Raw genomic sequence first — 22,792 nt, 5'->3', positions numbered from 1 at the left:
AATTGCCTTCTTTCATCTCAGAAACACAGCGAAGGTACGACCAATTCATGCTTTTATATCTAGCCGACTAGACTACCGCAATGCACTATTCACTGCATGGTCTCCCCAAGAAAACTACTGAAAGACTCCAGTTCATTCAAAACTCTGCAGCTAGACTACTAACTAATACCAAAAGGAGGAAACACATTAGTCCTGTCTTAGCTACTCTACACTGGCTTCCTGTAACTTTTAGAATTGCAGGCTACCATATGCACCACACAGAGGATATTACATTTCCGTGGTCATTTAATATAAAATTGGTAATTTGTTGAATTTCCTCTCTCTAAGGTGATAATGTGGAAGTTGGCTCTTCAGACGTTCATCATTGGAGTGTATCTGCAGGTATGATGAGGTGGTGTCTTTTTTATCTGCAGGTATGATGTGGTATGGTATCTTTATATATCTACGGGTATGTGGTGGTATCTTTATATAACTATAAGTATTGGTGGTATCTTTGTTTTATATATCTAAAGGTATGAGGAGGTGGTATCTTTATATATCTATAGGTATGGGTGGTATGTTTGTTTTACGTATCTACAGGTATGAGGTGGTATCTTTATATATTTAAAGGTATGTGGTGGTATCTTTATATATCTATAGGTATGGTTGGTATCTTTGTTTTATATATATATACAGGTATGAGGTGGTGTAGTGGCCGCTTGTCGCTCCCCAATGAATCGAATGATGCACCCACTTAGATATTTCCTAACTCAGCAATCAAAGTTATGGATGTTGAATGAGTTGAATGTCCAACCTGCAGCCGATGTAGTTTGCAGGGTTTTATTGTCCAAAGGAAAGATGAATGATGATGAAGTTGAACAGAACAGTTGTCAATTGTTTGGTATAGATAAGCAATTCCAACAGTGAAAGCAGGTTTGAAAGTGAATCCTCGGCAGGTGCATGCCTATAGGCTCTTCTTTTTCTACTTCTTCTTCTTCTTTAGAATTTCCGGCAGTGTACATGGCGTATTACTGCCCTCCTCAGTTCTTATACTACGCTAGTAGTACGGTTGCAAGTCCTCTTCTTCTTCTTTACCGCATTTACCGCCATCTTCTGGAATCCTTTATCCCCCTACAGTGTCCATTTCCCCCCTTCCCCACCATGAAGTGCAGCTACTGCTGCTCCTCCCTGACTGAGCCCCCCTCTGCGAGACACTCCTTGCCTCCCACAAGCTGACTCTGGACTTCTTGGATACTCACAATCCCCTTCTCTAATTCCCTAACCACTTCCTGCCATGTAAGACCCTCCATGCCCAAATGTTGAATTGCCACTCTAACAATCACCTTAATCCTCTCCGTTTTGCCCTTAACCAAAGCCGTAGCATTAACAACCTCTGCCACAAAGGCCACAATATAACATTTCTCCTCCACACCCTCTTTTTAACCTCCTGCACTACCCTCTCTGCCAAATGCCCTTCCCCAACCCCCTGTCCCTTACCTTGATCTCCCTGACCTACCACCCTAGCTGCCTCTGCATACGACATCTTACCTTCCCTTCTCACTCTCTGAACCACTACCTCCCTTTTCATCACCTCACAACCCCTAAACGCTACACTATGCTCCCCACCACAGCTACAACACATTGGCCCCACTCCCTCTCCACACTTCCCATATTCATGTTCCCCGCCACATCTCGCACACCTCAGCTTCCTCCTACACGTAATGGCTATATGGCCAAACTCCTGGCACCTATAGCATCTCAGCGGATTCTGAACAAACTCCCTAACCCTAAACACCATATACCCTACAAACACCTCTTTAGGAAAGACCTCACCCTCAAACTGAATAACTACTGTCGCCGACTCTATCCTATCTGCTCCTCTCTTCATCCTTTCTGCACTCTTAACTTTCCCATTACGCCTGTTACTTTTCAAATCCCCTACCAGCTGCTCTATACTAACCTTGATTGGAATTCCACTAATTACCCCCTTGCAACCACCATCCCTTTTCTCCCCTACTCTCACTACTCTACAGACATTCACTTTGCCAATGCTCCTCATTTCCCTTGCCTTCTCTACCTGCACTAAACGTACACACCCTATAAACAAGTTCCCATCCCCCAACACCCTTCCGTACCTTACCTCTCCTAACTGTGCTCTAATGAGTTTTGACAGCTGACCCGGCTCTATATTCCTAACTCCATCTTCTCCCTCAAATCGCACCACTACATTCAACCCTTCTGTAAAACCCTTTCCTCTACCCTCATCCTCTGACCCACTCAAACTATCTCCCCTCTCTTTCTTCCTCTTACTCCCCTTCCCCTCACTTTCCCTACTCTTCTTCTCCACCTTTTCCCACCCTTCTCCCTCACTCTCCTCCCCACTATACTCCATACTGTCACCACCCGACTCCTTTCCTTTGCCCTGGCTATTCTCACCCCTATCGCTGTCGTTCTCCCCCTCCTTGAGAAAGCTCTCCATGAGCAAGTTCCACTCCTCCCAGCTCCACTTGTTTTTCAAGTCCTCACTCCACTTGCTCCCATCTTGATCCACCCAAAACCCTGGACAGTCTTCCACGGGTCGGGGCCAACCACTAAAACTAAAGTTTCCATAAGTTGCTTCGTGCACCTTCCACCACCACTCACTCCCCTTCATGTCATCGATCAATCTCTTAAATGACTCTGACTCTATCTCCAATAAAGACATCTTCTTCTTCTTAGGCATCTTGTTTGAGCAGTCTCTCAACGTGCTACTCCTATCGATCGAAAAACCGACGTCTTCCCACCGTCGTCTCTATTCGATAGGCAACCGGTTCATGCTTCCGCGTTCGCGTTTTGCGCTCTGATTGGCCACTGACCTACACTAGTTTTTTGCTCCTTACCTTTGTGTTGACTTGTTGCCAGATGCCTGTTTTTGGGTTCCAGCTGAGAGGTAGGAGCTGGAAAACATAAGGGTTCCATAGCCTGAAGTCTTATAGTCATACAGTCCAAAGTTTATAAAGATCCCACAGAAAATTTGTGTTTTACAAAGGTTTTTGTAATGTGTGTACCGCAATAATTCAGCGTGATTATCCAAAATGGCCGTCCACTTCCATTCATTCAGACGCCCGAGTCAAAACAAAGCACTTGTTTGTCTTCTTCTGCTCCCTTCTCGTTGCAATCAGCGCTTGTCTGGGATCACTTCCAGAGCAGACGCTCCTTGGTTTGAACGGTGTTCAAACATTTTCGCCATCAGCGGTGCCTGGTCAGTTCAGGACCTTTTACAACCGGACGTGGTCACTCGTTGGAGCGGCTTGTCAAATGATGCTCACCGGATATTTCATCTTGTAACTCGAGACCCGAAGCACACAATAGGTTGAGTGTGGTGACGATCGAAAGGCGGCAAATTAAACTTTCCAACAATGTATTGAATGATCGGGAGAAATGCAGCCCAGAGCAAAGTGCCGCGTGCACGGGCGTGACGGCCCGTATGAGGGTTGGCCCGTATGAGTATGGTTAAGGTTATGGTTAAGGTTATGGTTAGTTTAAGGTAACAGTGTGGTTAAGGTTAGGGTTATGGACGGTTAGTGTAAGGTTATGGTTAATGTAAGGTAACAGTGTGGTTAAGGTTAGGGTTAAGGTTATGGTTAGTTTAACCCTCGAGTCACCCTTGTCGCAGTTCTGCTCAAATGGGTTAGGGTTAGGGTTTTCTTCACGTGTGTTTGTGGATAGCGCTGGCTAGATTTTATGTATATGCCAAAAAAGTAGCTCAGTATCACATCTTGGACTCACATTAAAATAATCCATGTTTGTTTTTTAAAAACAATCACTATTAAGCGTGTGCACAACAAGTGTCACACCTTTCACCCTAGTCGCAGTACTGGACAGGTTAGGGGGTTAGGGTTAGAGTTAGGGTTAGGGTAACCCTAACCCCCTAACCCTAACCCCAACCCTAACCCTAACCCTAACCGTGACCCTAACCCTAATTTAAGAAATGGTTAAAATCCTGAAAATGAATAAATATTCGATATGTATGGTGAGGACTGAAGTTACTAATGATATTCATGAAAGAAAATGGGAACAATACACGAAAAAGATATGTTTTACTGAGATCGCAGTTTCGGTCACTAGGGAGACAGGTAGTGGGTTTTTTGAAGGTTGACTCGAGGGTTAAGTTAACAGTGTGGTTAAGGTTATGGTTAGTTTAAGGTAACAGTGTGGTTAAGGTTAGGGTTGTAAAAGCGGAAAAGCGGCCCTACATATCCTCTAAAGAGGATAATGAATGGAAAATAACAATGTAGCCTACCTCTCAATCGTCCCCTTTATTTAATATTAGCAAATCACCTATGATTGGTAATGTATTGTTGCAGGGTTTAATCAATCTTTGGTAACAGTTCACAATAACCCTGCATTCATAATGTGTTCATTGATCATCTATGAATTAATTATGCTAATGAATAAAACATTTATAACATAATTTAATGATGTGCTACTGCTGGGACCCCACCTCCCTGTTGTTGATCTGATCAATCAGCCGGTATCACGTCTTCGTCTGTTTGGTTTGTGTTCTCATTTACGTCCACTGACTCTGCGTTGTGTATTTGATTCCCCCGACGTCTCCTCATACTGGCTGATAAAACCCTTATCATTCCCCGTTAGTGCGATCCGCAAACCATAATAATTCTCCACCTTCGTAAGAATTCGACACTTTGACAACGTACTACCTTACCAGGAAAAGCGTTGTTTATTTTCATAAACAGAAGCCTCAGCTCAGATGTTAACAGATTGTATTGTCCTTGAAAAATCTATTCTAATGATCTCTCCTTTAACCCCGCTCGGGGATCCTCGCGGCCTGGTGGGTATTCCAGAAGCCTGTCGTCGTGGTCGTGCCACGTCAGTCCTCCCCTCCTCTCCCCGCGAGGGGAGGGAGTCTCTTCTGTGTGATCTCAGTCCTAGTCAGATTGTAGTCTGCCCTTAGTCACTCTTGGTCTGCCCCTACCCGGAACCACTGTCAGCTTTATAGGATCTTCGTCATAGCAACGACGGCCCGCCTCTCTTCTGGTTGTCATGCGACGCGCTGTCATGACAACTGCTTTAACCTTTACACACATCAAAACGTTTCATTACTGTCAAAACCTCCATCGCTCTGCTCCTGTGTCTCCTGCCCCGCCGTTATCTTTGTGTCCTAGATCGGAATGTCAACATTCGGCTCGCTGGCAGCTAAACATTCTGCTGGCTCCTGCCTCTGAACCGTTTCTTCTATCACCGTCTGCTAAGGCAAGCACATTTCTGACCTCTCTGACCTGGCCCCTTTTTAGATGCGGTCATCTCCCCCCAATCTATACATCACATACATTGAAAAACCACCGATTTTTTATCACTGTGTCTATAAGTACTACATAGTTGCTCATGATGCCCTTCATCATTTGGTTCACAGTGCCTCAACAGGATTTTGGTGTGATTATTAATTACATGAAATAGAATAATTTTAATTAATGATATAGTAAAGATAAAACTGCAAATGTAAACATATTACTCTCCCCAAATGTCATTGTTCACTTTTATGTGAACAATGTAATCACCCGTCACCTGTCGCCTTAGGTCTGCTGATGCCAACCTCCCACGACCAGGCTCCGGACCTGGGGCGACAGGGCCTTTGCTGCTGCTGCCCCCTCCATCTGTAATGCCCTCCCCAGCCATATCCGTGATGCAAACACCCTGACATCTTTTAAATCTTGCTTTTGACCTCTAATTCTGTCGGTTTTATTTTATTTTGTCATGTATTATTTTTCTTCTGTTTTTGTTTTGCCATAGTTTTGTTTCTTCTACCCATGTAAAGCATCTTTGAGCATCTGGAAAAGCACTATATAAAATAGATGTATTATTATTATTATTAATTGTTCCAATCTTTTCTAATGGTTGCATTCCTGTTTATGCAGGTAGCCACAGGCTATAAACCATGCAACCTATCTGGTTCCATAGCTGGCTGTATGTTTAAACACCACCACTGGGTCCCTGCTCTGCCTCCCTACATCACCCACCTGTACCTGGATATGAACTACATCAGTGAGATCAACGACACCTCCCTCTCAGGCCTCGAGGAGCTGCAGGACTTGAGTCTTGGATCGCAGCGTGGTGACCCTCTTGTTCTACGCAACAACGCCTTTCGCAGACAAAGAAACTTGACTCGGCTGGTGCTAGGCCGCAACAGAGGTCTTCGCCTGGAGTCCAATGCGTTCGTGGGACTGTCCAACTTGAGGAATCTCTTTTTGTATGACTGTTCTTTGGGGCAGTCTATATTAGAGGGCAGCTATCTGCAGCCATTGTTGTCCTTGGAGACTCTTGACCTGAAGTATAACAAATTACGGAGACTTCGGCCCGCACTGTTCTTTTTGAACATCACTCACTTCACAGAGTTGGACCTTAAGCTGAACACAATTCAACGCATCTGTGAGGGGGACCTGCTTGGCTTCCAGGGAAAACACAGCCTGTTCCTCAACTTGAATTCAAATAGATTGTATCCTTATGGCTTCAACTGGGACAAATGTGGGAATCCTTTCAGAGGGGTGTCATTTGGGATCCTTGACATATCCACCAATGGCCTTCACGTTGACAACGCGAGACAGTTCTTCAACGCCATTGAGGGGACGAAAATCAGTCATCTCATAATTAATGGGGGAATGGGGCAAGGATTTGATCGTGACAGTACCAGTGATCCGGACCGGCGCACATTCCAAGGCCTCCAGAATAGTTCAGTCAGTGTTTTGGATTTGTCTGGAAGTCGTATATTATCTTTGCAACAGGGTGTTTTCAGTCCGCTGAAAGAAGCCATAATAATTGACATTTCCCAAAACAAAATTAATCAGATAAACATAAATGCCTTTGATGGTCTTCAAGGAAATTTACGATTGCTCAACCTGTCACACAACCTCTTAGGGGAAATTTATTCTCACACATTCGATCGACTGATGGACCTTAGAGTGTTAGACTTGTCTTACAACCATATTGGCGTTTTGGGTTATGAGTCATTCAAAGGACTTCCCAACTTAAGACACTTAGATCTAACGAGAAACTCTCTCCCGGACCTGGGTTCTCCTGCACCATTACCGCGCTTAGAATATCTTAATTTGGATGGTAATAATTTACATCAGGTGTACAGTCTTGCTAAGTTTGCCAGTAATAGTATTGAATTGGACATTAGCAACAACAGGTTACAAAACTTGGGAGATGTTTACGATATTTTAATTGGCTTCAAAAGTCTCAGACATCTCTTCTATGGTGGGAACTTCATCGGTTGGTGCACCGGGCAATGGACAGTGTCTCGGTCAAACAGTTTGGAAAAACTGAATCTCGACAGAAGTTCCTTGCAGACCATATGGGCTATGGGGAAATGCCTGGACCTCTTTGATCCTCTTGAGAATCTAACGACTCTCAGTTTGAGCTTCAACTTATTGCAGTCCCTCCCTCAGGACATTTTCAAGGGTCTCACCTCAGTGATGACGATCGACCTCTCCTCCAATTCCTTGACCTATCTCCAACCAGATGTCTTCCCAAATAGCCTGAAAATTCTCGACCTCTCCAACAACATCCTGGCCTCCCCTGACCCCGCCACCTTCCGCTATCTCAGCTTCCTCAAGCTAATGAGGAACCCGTTCGTCTGCGATTGCAATCTGGCGAGCTTCCTGACGTGGGCGAACGGAACCAACGTGACATTCTTGAGTCCCGTCACGGAGTTCACATGTGAGTTTCCCCCGGACCTCCACAGGGTCTCTCTGTTGGAGTACAGCCGGGTCGCCGCGCAGTGTGATGAAGACGATGAGGCGGCCGTCCGAGATCTGAGACTCGCTCTCTTCGTCACCTGCTCGAGCCTCCTCATCCTCACCACCGCCGGGGCGATAGCTTACGCTCGCTTCCGTGGTCAGATGTTCATTATTTACAAGAAGGTCATCGGCAGAGTTATGGAGGGCCCGCAGGCGGCGCCCCCTGCTGACGACCCCAGGTATGACGCCTACCTCTGCTTCAGTGACAATGACTTCAAATGGGTGGAGGACGCTTTTCTGAAGAAGCTGGATGCCCAGTTTGCGGAGAACAATTCACTCCGTTTGTGTTTCGAGGCCAGAGACTTCCTGCCGGGCGAGGACCACTTGTCTAACGTCAGAGACGCTGTCTGGGGCAGCAGGAAGACCATGTGCATCGTGACGAAGGAGTTCCTTAAAGGTACAGGAACGCTTTTCCCAAACCGATATCCAATAATATGCTGCCTATCGTCAATAAAAGTACCCAGTGATGATATTGGAAATGCCAACTGTCATTTTGCAGATGTAATAGACAATTAATCTGTGCGTTTTCAATGTTTCATATTAATAATAATTCTTCATCATCATCATCATCATCATCATTATTATTATTATTATTATTATTATTATTATTATTATTATTATTATTATTATTATTATTATTATTATTATTATTATTATTATTATTATTATTATTATTATTATTATTATTATTCAAACTAAAATAACAAAGGTATAGACATTTATGATTTCTTATTGTGGAATTGAATTGCCCATTGTTCCTTTGTTCTATTGTTCCATTGTTCAATCCATTGTTGTTCCTTTCCATTCAAAGTCCAGTATGTTGACTATTTATTGACGGAACTCAACATTGCAGTGGACAGACCAAAACTAACGTTGACATGCCTCTATACAGACAGTTTCACTGGCATTCTGTTGCTAAGGAACAGTTTGGACCCAAATGTATTTCCTGTCGACGATTGCACTGGCAAACGTTGCAACAGGAAATCAACTTGGTTGGTTATGTAAGGGATAATGTATAGCTACGAGGTCATTGTCGCAAAATAATTGACCGACACGGAGTTCTGGAACACAGAGGCGCAGTGAAGGTCAATTATTTTGAGACAATGACCGAGTATAGCTATACATTATCCCGCTTATTACATGGCTAACTTACTAGCAATATACCTAATTCATTTTACACCATCGACAAGACGAGATCAAATGCAGACGCAGTTGTTCTGTGGGCTGTGGCTCCTATGTCATCGGCAGGTGTGGACGTGATTGAACCCGATGTAGTGCAGCTGTGCGAGATAAAGCTGGGAACGAGGTTATAGCTTTCGTGACTGCGATCAAAATGCTTGATTGTGATTGGTCAATAGCGCTCTGTTGCCCATAGCAGCGGTCAGTTATCGAGAAAGAATTGACCGCTGCTAGGGGTAACGGAGCGTTATTGACCAATCACAATCAAGCATTTTGGCGAATGTTAAAACGCCATGTAGTAATGATTTATAACCATCACTTTGAACCCGTGTATAGATGGGTGGTGCCTGGAGGCCTTCATGCTGGCCCAAGGCCGGATGCTGGAGGAGCTGACAGACGTCCTGATCGTGGTGGTGGTGGGGAAGGTGCGTATCTGGTTGTAAATGTTTCAGTGAGTATTAACATTGTGGGAAACGGCAACATTATGGGAAATGCGCTTACCGCCTTTTCCAGAGTCAGACAAGAAGATGGATATCAATTTCCTCTCTGTGCGTTCAGTAGAAAGCTACAGTATCCGGCTGCAAGCTAGCCTAGCTTAGCACAAATTAATGGAAGTGGATACGGACCAGCTAGCCTATAGCTAAAACACGTTTCCCAGAGTTTTAAGCTAGGCTGAATGAATGAATGAAAACTTTATTTAACAGATTGCAGAATGGGTACAATACAGTACGGCTCAATACACACAATTGTTAACACATTCCCTGCCACGCAATTTGAGCATCTTATACCACTCTCTGCCACCACTCTAAGTGTATGGAGATGTTCACCTTCTTTGCAGGGCTATAACTTTTTAAATTGTATTGCTAAATTGACATTACTATGGCCCATTCAAAATCGATTATCTATCGTTCGGGATGTAGGAACGTTTTACTTTTTCATTCATAGATTCATACGAAAATACCGTCTAGAATATAAATATGTTTTTATCGTTTTCTGCAGTAATTCCTAGAACGTGAGTTATAGGCATAAACGCATATATAGATTATCAACTGCCGTTTGTTGCCGATCCACGCTATATTAAAAATGTCAACTGTACATGATCCTAAACGTTATGACTTATCATGCGCGGATGAACGGGGGGGGGGGGGTCGTTTATAATTCCGTGATCGTCAGTAAATGCTTTATGTAGTATGGGTGATATATTGATCAGAGCGGTTTGCATTGATAATAATAAACAAACAGGCTGAAAGTAACGTCAGCGTCCTCTTACCGTTCGCCGATGAGACTGGAGGAGAAAGATCCCACTTATTTGACGGCGATCTCCTAAATCCATTTCCGGTTTGTATAATCATAATAAACGCCCAAATCGTATCGATTATTGCGTTATGGCAGCGATCGCTACACACGGACGTGTGTCTACAGTCGCGCAACAATATGCGAGTGCCGGACGCATTTGCCAGATGCACCAGGATCACAAGAGATCCACTTCCGGTTGCAACTCGCCGATCATCCACTTGGCGGCAGTATTGAAGCGTTGCAGAGTTGTGCATGCTCCCACTGCATCAGACCAGGCTCCGTGAGGGAATTATGAATAACATGGCGAAAAAATGAAATATGATCTCAATAATGTCGTACGCCGTGGAATGGCAGAATTCGCATGAACTTGAAACACGTTGTAAGCCGTTTCCGGAGTGGGATGTGTTAAGGGGATGCAGACCAGAGAAAGATGTTTGTCTTGTTTACATCAGGGTCCCCCATTTTCAATTCATAGTGGTCCAATAGTGGCTAATGGTCCAGATCCGCTTCCATTCACTTGCAGCCAGATAGCTTTCTACTGAACACACAGAGAGGAAATTGGTATCTATCTTCTTGTCTGACTCTGGAGAAAGTAAGTAAGTGCATTGCCCATAATGTTGACATGTTCCTTTAAGAAAGATAGGTTACAACAGTGGTCCTCAACTTTATTTTTGGAGATAGAAAGCTTGTTTTCTTTTTTCAGTTTAAAATGTTTAATCTTTTAAGATTTTAAATGTTTAAAATGCACTACAAACCGAGACTGAGTTTAAGTTAATTGAACTGAACTAACTAAAACACAATCCCAATGAAATCACTTTCAAATGACTAAAACTGATTTGAAATATACCAAAGATGCCCCACTACCACCTGATGAAGTACCAGGCCGTCCGGACCTTCATCCAGAAGAGAGAATACCTGGTCTGGCCTGAGGACGCTCAGGACCTGGAGTGGTTCTACGAGAGGCTCATCTCCAAGGTCCTCAAAGACACCACAGTGAAGAAGGCCCCGCCTGGTCCCAAAGAGGACGACGTGCCAGGCGGTGTCCAACCTGAAGAGGAAAACACCATCCAAGTTGAAGATGTAGATGGCATTGAACTTAGAAATATCAGAAGAGTCGAGGTTTGATTTTATCTTCATTTGCCTGTTTAGCACAGCCCTGCTAATGATCCCATCCCACTGTATTGTTGTTTTTATTCTAATCAGTGTATATACTTGACCAAATCTTGCACAGTTGTACAGCCCTGGCCTATTCTTATTTAAATGTTTTACTTATAATTGTACTATATTCTATTGTGCTTATATTTAATTTAGTTTATATCCTATTTTATTTATTCAACCTCTTTATTTTACAGTTGTACAGTCCTGGCCTATTTTTTATTTCATAATTATATTATATTCTCTTGTGCTTCTATCTAAATTTAGTTCATATATAATTAAATTTGACTATTTATTCATTTGATTATCTGTCCGTTACTGTCTGTCCGTTTATGTCGCACCGAAAACGACCAAAGCAAATTCCTTGTACTGTATGTGAAAACGACTTGGCAATAAAGACCTTTCTGATTCTGATTAAACGAGCTTGAGTTAGATACCTTGTAGGTTCACAGTATAATGAAGGGTGAAAGCTTTTATACTGTTTTTCTTTTGTTACCACTAGATGGCGACATCAACCTGTTTATTATCAGAGTGTGTGTTACTCCTCACTGTTACTGTAAGTGTGAGTTATGATGACTCAATGTTGAATGTGTTTATTGTATGGGTTTATATTTCATGAAAGCCCAATATTCAATTCACTTGTATTTATTCCTCAGCACTGAACTTCAGTATAACAGAAACTGTAAACGATGTTTCAAACTACGTAGTGTGTGTGTTACTGTCTTCTACTATCATGCACTCTTCCTCCTACTATACCAATATGTCTCTACTACTATGCACTCAAGACTGCAGCACTCAAGTTTCAACACTGTTTGATGAACATTGTTACTCAGCTGTAAGAGTTGTACCCTTCCTGCTGACTTGTCGTAAAGAACTTGTAAGTCGCTTTGGATAAAAGTGTTCAGCTAAATGACTAAATGTAAAATGTGTGTCTGTGCGTGTGCGTGTAGTTGTGTCTGTGTGTACATGTGCATGTGGTTTTGTGCGTGTGTGTATCTCATGGCTTCCTTGTGCAAAACAAAGAGTGAATCTGACTTCGTCCCACTTCCTCCATCTGACCGGAGAGGCTGAAACAGGAAGCCACTGGGCAGAGTAAACCGTCCTTCCTGTTGGCCCTGTGGCCTCTCCGCTCCGTGTCTGTATGCTAGTCAGCTGTCCGGAAAACACTCCCGGCAGAAATGTCAACACCGCGGCTGTAGGTCCTACTAAACCATAATGCTGTAGAGGAGATACCCGCGTCAAGGCGGGGGACGGGACGGGGGACGGGGGGTCATCAAAGAGAAGCAGGCTATTCTCGGTCCTGGCTCCACACTGGTGGAATGACACCACAGTCAGGACAGCAGAAACCCTCTCAATTTTCCTAAAAACCAACTTCTTCAATATATATTTTTTTTATCCACTTTTTCTCCTCCTATTTTCAGTATTTTCCTCCCATCCCAATTTAGTCGTTATGCCAATTCCCCCCTCCCGCATGTGCCCCCTACTGGTCGGTCTAGGGAGCCCTGAAGTCTATCACATGCTTCCTCCGACACATAGGAGACAGCCAGCAGCCTCTTTTCACCTGGCAGCGCATTGGTGAAGTGTACCGCGCGGGGGAGGGTCACACTACCTTCACTATTTCCCTCCCTCGCTGTGCAGGCGGCCTGACCGACCTGTAGGAGTCGCTGTTTACAACGACCAGAATACACACCCCACCGGCTTCCCTCCCGCTGACACCGCCAATTGTGCCAGTATGACGACCGGCCCAAGCCGGAGGCACCGCTGACAGCCGGATTTCGATACCAGTGTCTCTGCGGTGGTAGACAGACGCTTAGTCCGCTGTGCTACCCGGCCGCCTTCAATCAATATCTGATATCAAAAACCACTAACCTTCGTACTGTCTTACTAGTGTGCACTCTGCTACTAAGGAATCTACCTTGCCTATATTACTACCCACTGTGCTAATATGTCGATACTACAAGCACTCAAGTTCAACACTGTTTGATGAAGTTGTACCTTTCCTGCCGACTTGTTGTACAGAAGTTGTAAGTCACTTTGGATAAGAGCGTCAGCTAAATGACTAAATGTAAACGTGTTCATCTTGACACAATGCTCTTCCCATGTGACCTCATATTCAGGTTGAGCAGCACCTGTGAGCCCAACGTGTAAAACACATATGAACCGTGTGTTTTGCAGACAGTGCACGGTTAGTGTGTGTTCATGACGGTTACCCTCGGGCAGAGCAACAGGGGGCGGCAAAGGTTTGAGAAAGCCTGAGATAATGCATTATTTAAGGAGCACTTAACAATCTCTCTCTCTCTCTCTCTCTCTCTCTCTCTCTCACACACACATAGACAAATACTTATTTATTTAGCACACAATCATACATGACCCAAAAATCGGTTTCATTTTCATTTTCAATGTTTCATTTGGTTTGCAGGATATCAAGAGTCACCTCAATTTGTCCTTATGTGATGTCATCAGAGGACACTGAAATCTTGTATTGTGATGTCATCAGCGGATGCTGAAAGCTTGTATTGTGATGTCATCGGCGGATGCTGAAAGCTTGTATTGTGATGTCATCGGCGGATGCTGAACGTTTGTATTGTGATGTCATCGGAGGATGCTGAGCGCTTGTATTGTGATGTCATCGGAGGATGCTGAGCGCTTGTATTGTGATGTCATCGGAGGATGCTGAAATCTTGTATTGTGATGTCATCAGAGGATGCTGAAAGCTTGTATTGTGATGTCATCAGAGGATGCTGAAAGCTTGTATTGTGATGTCATCAGAGGATGCTGAAAGCTTGTATTGTGATGTCATCAGAGGATGCTGAACGCTTGTATTGTGATGTCATCGGAGGATGCTGAGCGCTTGTATTGTGATGTCATCGGAGGATGCTGAAATCTTGTATTGTGATGTCATCAGAGGATGCTGAAAGCTTGTATTGTGATGTCATCAGAGGATGCTGAAAGCTTGTATTGTGATGTCATCAGAGGATGCTGAAAGCTTGTATTGTGATGTCATCGGAGGATGCTGAACGCTTGTATTGTGATGTCATCGGAGGATGCTGAACGCTTGTATTGTGATGTCATCGGAGGATGCTGAACGCTTGTATTGTGATGTCATCGGAGGATGCTGAAAGCTTGTATTGTGTTTTAACTGCAGCTCCATTAAATGATGTGGCCTTAAACACATACCCTGGTGTTCCAGATGTACTGTAGTTATTTTGTACATTGTACTTCATGTACAGTTAATAGTGTTGTGGTATTACAACCAAAACATATCTAGTGAACTGAAGACCACAGCAATAATCGGCCTAGGAAACCAGATACATTGATGGCTACAAAATACAGATATACCGTAGTTCAGTCCCTTTAATATCTGGTGTGTAATAGTGGTGTGTTGTGCAAATGTTTAGTTGATGTTAACTTTCCTTCAAAACTACTGTATTGAAGATGCCCTATAAACAATAGACACTATAATCTTGCAGACATGTACAGGCCTGGACTGGCTTTTCATAAAGGCTTAGAGTGACAGTTCTGATTTCTGGAGAATGTTTTTCAGACGACTGCCCTGAAATAGTCATTTCTAGGGCCTTTTGATAAAGGATATCTGACATAATCAGTGCCCTTGTGAATGGTAAATGGACTGCCTATAATATAGTGTACAGCATTATACAATGTATTTTGTGTTTACTGCAGCATGGAGGGACTGGAATGTTACTGACCAGACAATCTACACAGTATATCAGTGATGGCTGTCGGAGTGTAGAGCTATTCTTTTAACATGCAGACCACTCTTAACAAAAAAGAAGAAAAAAATACCACTTACAGCAGCTTTAATGCCAGGGGGCTTTTGAGCAACCGAGCTCTGGTGGCTGGTGCATGTTTGAGCTGGAGGGTAAGTAAACAAACCACTGTGCAATATGACTTATGAAATCAAAATAACTATTAGTTGACTATTCTCTTCATGGAAAAAAGAAGTCTGCATACAGTCACTTTCAAAAGTATTTCCTCTTGATATTTTAGCTGAAAACAGATGGAGGTGTATTAAAAAAAAAAAAAAAAAAAAAAACATGCAAGATGTCACTTTTCATGCAACAAAAACCACCACCACTGGCCACAGAGCAGAATGAGGTGGGCTAGTGTTCCCCTTCCTCTAGTCCTGCCCCGGTCCAACTGCCCCCGCCAGAATCCAATTTGAAAAGGTAAAAGGACAATATTTACCTTGTAAACAAACCCCAGAGGTCTCTGGCTTCTGTGCAGTTCTTCCAGGAGGCCTGCAGCGTCTCAGAACAGTGGCACAGGTCGCTCGGATTCTCACACGGTAATGTAATAAACACTGCCACCGCTACGCTATTAGAGCTAATATTTGAACTCTGTCTCAACAAACAGAGCATTACGGGCCATGACGGCGGTCTGAGGAGGGGGGGTCCGTTGGGGGAAGTAGCTGTGTCTCTTCACCACCTTCTGTTAGCAGGTATAGGGCTGGTAAAAAAAAGGGTGCCGGGCCGGGGGTTCGAGCCCGGAGGGCGGCCAGAGGAGCTGCGGCTCTGTCTGTGTGTGAGTCGAGTGGAGACCTCCTGTTGACACACGGGAACGCTTCTTCACATGTGGATCTCCCCACCGACCAAACACAACGTAACGTGTTGCACAGTGTTTTTGGTTGTTTGGGGCGACGTTTGTATTTGGGGGTTAGGGAGCTGCTCACTGAGGTGACGACGAGGACGAGACTTTTCCCTCCTCCTCGACGACGTGAGAGATGTGGTCATTTACATCAACATTTACATCAACGTTTACATCGGCCTTTACATTTTGTACCAAAGCGACACTCAGAGTGTTACACTCTGAACTCTACTAGAGTGATGGGACTCTACTGGAGGGATATAACTCTACTAGAGGGATATAACTACTGGAGGAATATAACTACTAGAGGAATATAACTACTGGAGGAATATAACTCTACTGGAGGAATATAACTACTGGAGGAATATAACTACTAGAGGAATATAACTACTGGAGGAATATAACTCTATACTGGAGGAATATAAACTATCTACTAGACAACTAGAGTGTAACGTTTGGGGTTTTGCTCTCCTCAGGGAGCAAATCCCTAGCGTTACCTGGTGGTATTCGACCTGTCTCTTTGTCCTAATTGCTTTCATTGGTACCTGGTGTGTGTCTAGTTAAAGTGGCTTTATATGCTCTTCCGTGTCACTATACTGACACCGCGAGTCGATCGCCAGAATAGACCGTGAGTAATGCCCTTGTTGTGAGTAAGACTTATCGCTCCTGCCATGGGGAATAAGTCCGTTCGCCATTTGTTTTGTTGCCGTGTGAAATAATTAATGAAAGTGTATCTTGACGCGTGTGTGTCTGCACTGCAGCACCGTCGTTTGCCGAGTTTAGTACTTAGATTATCCTGTTTTGGAGACTTGCTTTCTCCCCTTTATTTTCCCCTGTTTAGTGTTTATGTTGTCGTTTTCGTGTATTCGACTTCCTGTCATGTTTGTGGAGACTGAGCTGTCTCACCTTCTGTTTGCTCCTGGTCTACGCGCCACTCGCTACTAAAAATAAAGGAGTATTGCTTATTTTGTGAAAATCAACTCCTGCATCCCGTCTCCTCTGTTCTGCACCGCACCTGGGTCCAACACACCTACCCAAGAGGAATATAAAGGAATATAACTCTACTGGAGGGATGGAACCTAATATGGTTAGGGTTAGTGTCCTGTGGATGGGTTAGTGTCCTGTGGATGGGTTAGTGTCCTGTGGATGGGTTAGGGTTAGTGTCCTGTGGGCGTCTATACTTCCCGCAAGCAAGTTGTCCTTTTGCACGATCTGATTGGCCACTGACGTTTCTGGTCATTTGACATGTGCGCCCAATTGTGTGACTGCAAGTTCTTTGGACGGTTAAGCTTAGGCGCTCTTTCGAAGTTGGTTAAGGTTAGAGTTTGTCTTAGAGCATGGCGATAGAACGCCAGCCCTGATTCCAAACTCTAACCTTAACCAACTGCGAAAGAGTCGCCTAAGCTTAACCGGTGATAAACTAGGCGTTAGGTCGTTTGCAGGCTGTTCGACGCGGAAATGTGCTAAGACACTGCTCGTCATGCGATTGGCGCACATATCACATGACCAGAAATGTCAGTGGCCAATCAGAGCAATGCGGAAGGACAACTTGCTTGCGGGAAGTATAGACGCGTCCTGTGGATGGGTTAGGGTTAGTGTCCTGTGGATGGGTTAGGGTTAGTGTCCTGTGGATGGGTTAGGGTTAGTGTCCTGTGGATGGGTTAGTGTTAGTGTCCTGTGGATGGGTTAGAGTTAGTGTCCTGTGGATGGGTTAGGGTTAGTGTCCTGTGGATGGGTTAGGGTTAGTGTCCTGTGGATGGGTTAGGGTTAGTGTCCTGTGGATGGGTTAGTGTTAGTGTCCTGTGGATGGGTTAGTGTTAGTGTCCTGTGGATGGGTTAGTGTTAGTGTCCTGTGGATGGGTTAGTGTTAGTGTCCTGTGGATGGGTTAGGGTTAGTGTCCTGTGGATGGGTTAGGGTTAGTGTCCTGTGGATGGGTTAGGGTTAGTGTCCTGTGGATGGGTTAGTGTTAGTGTCCTGTGGATGGGTTAGTGTTAGTGTCCTGTGGATGGGTTAGGGTTAGTGTCCTGGAAGAAACCACTCCCATCAGGATAGAAATGTTCTTTGTGACTGAAGCTCCTGCCATTCGTGCCCCAATAATGAACCCTCTTTCAAAGTCACTTAGATCTTTTCCTCTTGTCATCTTGATCCAAAACTGAGGTCCACTGGGCCTGCTCAACCTTTTTTATACATGAGCATGATATGATATTAATAGCTTTTTCTTAAAATCCTTTATCCAGGGTAGGTTTGCTGAGCATGGATCTGTGTCTGTTTCTTTGCATCACACACAGTCACACCTGGGAGCTGCCCAGTACAAGCACAGTCTGACACTGTTGACCACTAGGAGCTGCCCAGTACAAGCACAGTCTGACACTGTTGACCACTAGGAGCTGCCCAATACAACCACAGTCTGACACGGTTGACCACTAGGAGCTGCCCAGTACAACCACAGTCTGACACTGTTGACCACTAGGAGCTGCCCAGTACAACCACAGTCTGACACGGTTGACCACTAGGAGCTGCCCAGTACAACCACAGACTGACACTGTTGGCCACTAGGAGCTGCCCAGTACAACCACAGTCTGACACTGTTGACCACTAGGAGCTGCCCAGTACAACCACAGTCTGACACTGTTGACCACTAGGAGCTGCCCAGTACAACCACAGTCTGACACTGTTGACCACTAGGAGCTGCCCAGTACAACCACAGTCTGACACTGTTGACCACTTCAGCCCTGAGTCTGCTTCTCTAATCTTTAGAGAGATAGAGGGAGAGGGAGAGAGAGAGAGGGAGAGAGAGAGAGAGAGAGAGAGAGAGAGGGAGATGGAGAGAGAGAGAGGGACAGAGAGAGAGAGAAAAGAAAATGAGAAAAGTCATTTGAGAAAAGTTGTCTGGGAAAGAGAGATGGAGAGAGAGAGGGGGGGCAGAGAGAGATGGAGAGAGAGATAAAGAGAGCTAGAAAGAGAGAGAGAGATATGGGGAAATAAAGAAATAGTAGAACCAGAGAGAGAGAGAGAGAGAGAGAGAGAGAGAGAGAGAGAGAGAGAGAGAGAGAGAGAGAGAGAGAGAGAGAGAGAGAGAGAGAGCGCCAGCCCTGATTCCAAACTCTAACCTTAACCAACTGCGAAAGAGTCGCCTAAGCTTAACCGGTGATAAACTAGGCGTTAGGTCGTTTGCAGGCTGTTCGACGCGGAAATGTGCTAAGACACTGCTCGTCATGCGATTGGCGCACATATCACATGAACAGAAACGTCAGTGGCCAATCAGAGCAATGCGGAAGGACAACTTGCTTGCGGGAAGTATAGACGCGTCCTGTGGATGGGTTAGGGTTAGTGTCCTGTGGATGGGTTAGAGTTAGTGTCCTGTGGATGGGTTAGAGTTAGTGTCCTGTGGATGGGTTAGGGTTAGTGTCCTGTGGATGGGTTAGTGTTAGTGTCCTGTGGATGGGTTAGGGTTAGTGTTAGTGTCCTGTGGATGGGTAGTGTTAGTGTCCTGTGGATGGGTTAGTGTCCTGTGGATGGGTTAGGGTTAGTGTCCTGTGGATGGGTTAGTGTTAGTGTCCTGTGGATGGGTTAGTGTTAGTGTCCTGTGGATGGGTTAGGGTTAGTGTCCTGTGGATGGGTTAGGGTTAGTGTCCTGTGGATGGGTTAGTGTTAGTGTCCTGTGGATGGGTTAGTGTTAGTGTCCTGTGGATGGGTTAGTGTTAGTGTCCTGTGGATGGGTTAGTGTTAGTGTCCTGTGGATGGGTTAGGGTTAGTGTCCTGTGGATGGGTTAGTGTTAGTGTCCTGTGGATGGGTTAGGGTTAGTGTTAGTGTCCTGTGGATGGGTTAGTGTTAGTGTCCTGTGGATGGGTTAGTGTTAGTGTCCTGTGGATGGGTTAGGGTTAGTGTCCTGTGGATGGGTTAGTGTTAGTGTCCTGTGGATGGGTTAGGGTTAGTGTCCTGTGGATGGGTTAGGGTTAGTGTCCTGGAAGAAACCACTCCCATCAGGATAGAAATGTTCTTTGTGACTGAAGCTCCTGCCATTCGTGCCCCAATAATGAACCCTCTTTCAAAGTCACTTAGATCTTTTCCTCTTGTCATCTTGATCCAAAACTGAGGTCCACTGGGCCTGCTCAACCTTTTTTATACATGAGCATGATATGATATTAATAGCTTTTTCTTAAAATCCTTTATCCAGGGTAGGTTTGCTGAGCATGGATCTGTGTCTGTTTCTTTGCATCACACACAGTCACACCTGGGAGCTGCCCAGTACAAGCACAGTCTGACACTGTTGACCACTAGGAGCTGCCCAGTACAAGCACAGTCTGACACTGTTGACCACTAGGAGCTGCCCAATACAACCACAGTCTGACACGGTTGACCACTAGGAGCTGCCCAGTACAACCACAGTCTGACACTGTTGACCACTAGGAGCTGCCCAGTACAACCACAGTCTGACACGGTTGACCACTAGGAGCTGCCCAGTACAACCACAGACTGACACTGTTGGCCACTAGGAGCTGCCCAGTACAACCACAGTCTGACACTGTTGACCACTAGGAGCTGCCCAGTACAACCACAGTCTGACACTGTTGACCACTAGGAGCTGCCCAGTACAACCACAGTCTGACACTGTTGACCACTAGGAGCTGCCCAGTACAACCACAGTCTGACACTGTTGACCACTTCAGCCCTGAGTCTGCTTCTCTAATCTTTAGAGAGATAGAGGGAGAGGGAGAGAGAGAGAGGGAGAGAGAGAGAGAGAGAGAGAGAGAGAGAGAGAGAGAGAGAGAGAGAGAGAGAGGGAGATGGAGAGAGAGAGAGGGACAGAGAGAGAGAGAAAAGAAAATGAGAAAAGTCATTTGAGAAAAGTTGTCTGGGAAAGAGAGATGGAGAGAGAGAGGGGGGGCAGAGAGAGATGGAGAGAGAGATAAAGAGAGCTAGAAAGAGAGAGAGATATGGGGAAATAAAGAAATAGTAGAACCAGAGAGAGAGAGAGAGAGAGAGAGAGAGAGAGAGAGAGAGAGAGAGAGAGAGAGAGAGAGAGAGAGAGAGAGAGAGAGAGAGAGAGAGAGAGAGAGAGAGAGAGAGAAGGAAAAGCATGATGATGTTTTAATGGCACCAGGACTGTTTCTTCCATATCATAAGAGTGATGGTGGGGAGATTATAGTTTTGCAGTGACAGCACTGGGGAAGTAAGAGATTACACAGATTGCAGAGAACGGATTTAAAGTACCGGTGTTCTGGATTTATGAGGATTCAACAAAAAGGTTAACCGTACTCTGTATTTGCAGGTAAGGTAAATACACATTTTTAAAAAGAATAACAAAGAAATAGTCATCAAATTGCATTTCCGTTTCACAAAACTGTTCATATTGATTATGTCTTGGATTGCCTAGACACACACTACTCTGCTGTTTGAAGGGTTACAAAGACGTTTTCATAGTGAGATTATGGACAGAACATTTGATCACCTCATTTTAAATAATGGAGGAAATCATCGTGTGACGTTGCTGTCAAATAAAATCAAAGACGTTGTCTTATTTATTTCCCATTCCATGGGTTCTGGAGGTTAAGCCAATCCGAAATGTATTCCGGTTATATGATTGAGTTGGTGTCCTCCAATTGTATTCACATTACAGTAATGTACATTACCTACATTACCTTAAACACATTTGATGTTTAGAATCTTGTTAATTTTGTCAATCGTTTAAAGTTGTATAGCTACTATTTATTATTTTTGCGTATGTATAACAAGCGTATTATGATCCAACTATATGTGTGAATTTCCATGATATGTGTACCATGATAATGTGTATGTGGGCCTAATCACCTACAGTATGTATCGACCTTTTCAGTGGAATACCGTTGCCGGGGAAACAGCTTGGGCTCAAGTCTATTTCCTGTCAGCTAATTGATACATTGCAACAGGGACTAAACGTGGGCCCCTTTAGAATGGTTATTGAAAAGGTCCACTGTATATGGATTTCAACCTGCTAAAAATAACATTTTGACTGAGATTGTGATGGGAAATCCATATTTAGATAAGATAGATACGTCAACAATAAAGGACTTTGACCGTTGCTTACTTTTCCAATACACCGTACTGTCCCGGACCCAAGCCAGACCGGGCCAAGCTGTCCCGGACCCAAGCCAGACCGGGCCAAGCTGTCCCAGACCCAAGCCAGACCGGGCCAAGCTGTCTCAGACCCAAGCCAGACCGGGCCAAGCTGTCCCAGACCCAAGCCAGACCGGGCCAAGCTGTCTCAGACCCAAGCCAGACCGGGCCAAGCTGTCCCAGACCCAAGCCAGACCGGGCCAAGCTGTCCCAGACCCAAGCCAGACCGGGCCAAGCTGTCCCAGACCCAAGCCAGACCGGGCCAAGCTGTCCCAGACCCAAGCCAGACCGGGCCAAGCTGTCCCAGACCCAAGCCAGACCGGGCCAAGCTGTCCCAGACCCAAGCCAGACCGGGCCAAGCTGTCCCAGACCCAAGCCAGACCGGGCCAAGCTGTCTCAGACCCAAGCCAGACCGGGCCAAGCTGTCTCAGACCCAAGCCAGACCAGGGAAGGGATGATGTATCTTAAGGCCTTCACATTCCACATCCCAGAAAAGACAGTCAAGGAAAGACGAGCTGAGTGGATTGTTTTCATTTCCCCGCTGACCTCTAGAGGAAACAGGTGTTTTCTACGCTTGGGTCGAAGATCAGAGTGGTGTAGAGAGGGGGGGGGGGGGGGCAGAGAGAGAGAGAGAGGGGGGGGGGCAGAGAGAGAGGGGGGGGGGCAGAGAGAGAGAGAGAGAGG

General features: G+C 45.0%; 1 protein-coding gene across 1 annotated transcript; it reads left to right on the top strand.

Annotated features, from left to right (window-relative positions):
• Window positions 1-333: 333 nt before the first annotated feature.
• On the top strand, window positions 334-22,566 carry LOC311228396 (toll-like receptor 5; the record flags this gene model as incomplete). Its single annotated transcript, XM_084314303.1, has 6 exons — window positions 334-381; window positions 5,895-8,172; window positions 9,291-9,379; window positions 11,103-11,369; window positions 13,523-13,536; window positions 22,113-22,566. 6 exons carry the CDS (start codon window positions 334-336, stop codon window positions 22,564-22,566), a joined length of 3,150 nt encoding a protein of 1,049 aa, XP_084170429.1.
• Between the last annotated feature and the right edge of the window lie 226 nt (window positions 22,567-22,792).

This window comes from Notolepis coatsorum (assembly GCF_963971535.1).
Source record: "Notolepis coatsorum genome assembly, chromosome: 5".
NCBI classification, from domain to species: Eukaryota; Metazoa; Chordata; class Actinopteri; order Aulopiformes; family Paralepididae; genus Notolepis; species Notolepis coatsorum.
This window is presented reverse-complemented; position numbering and strand designations above follow the sequence as displayed.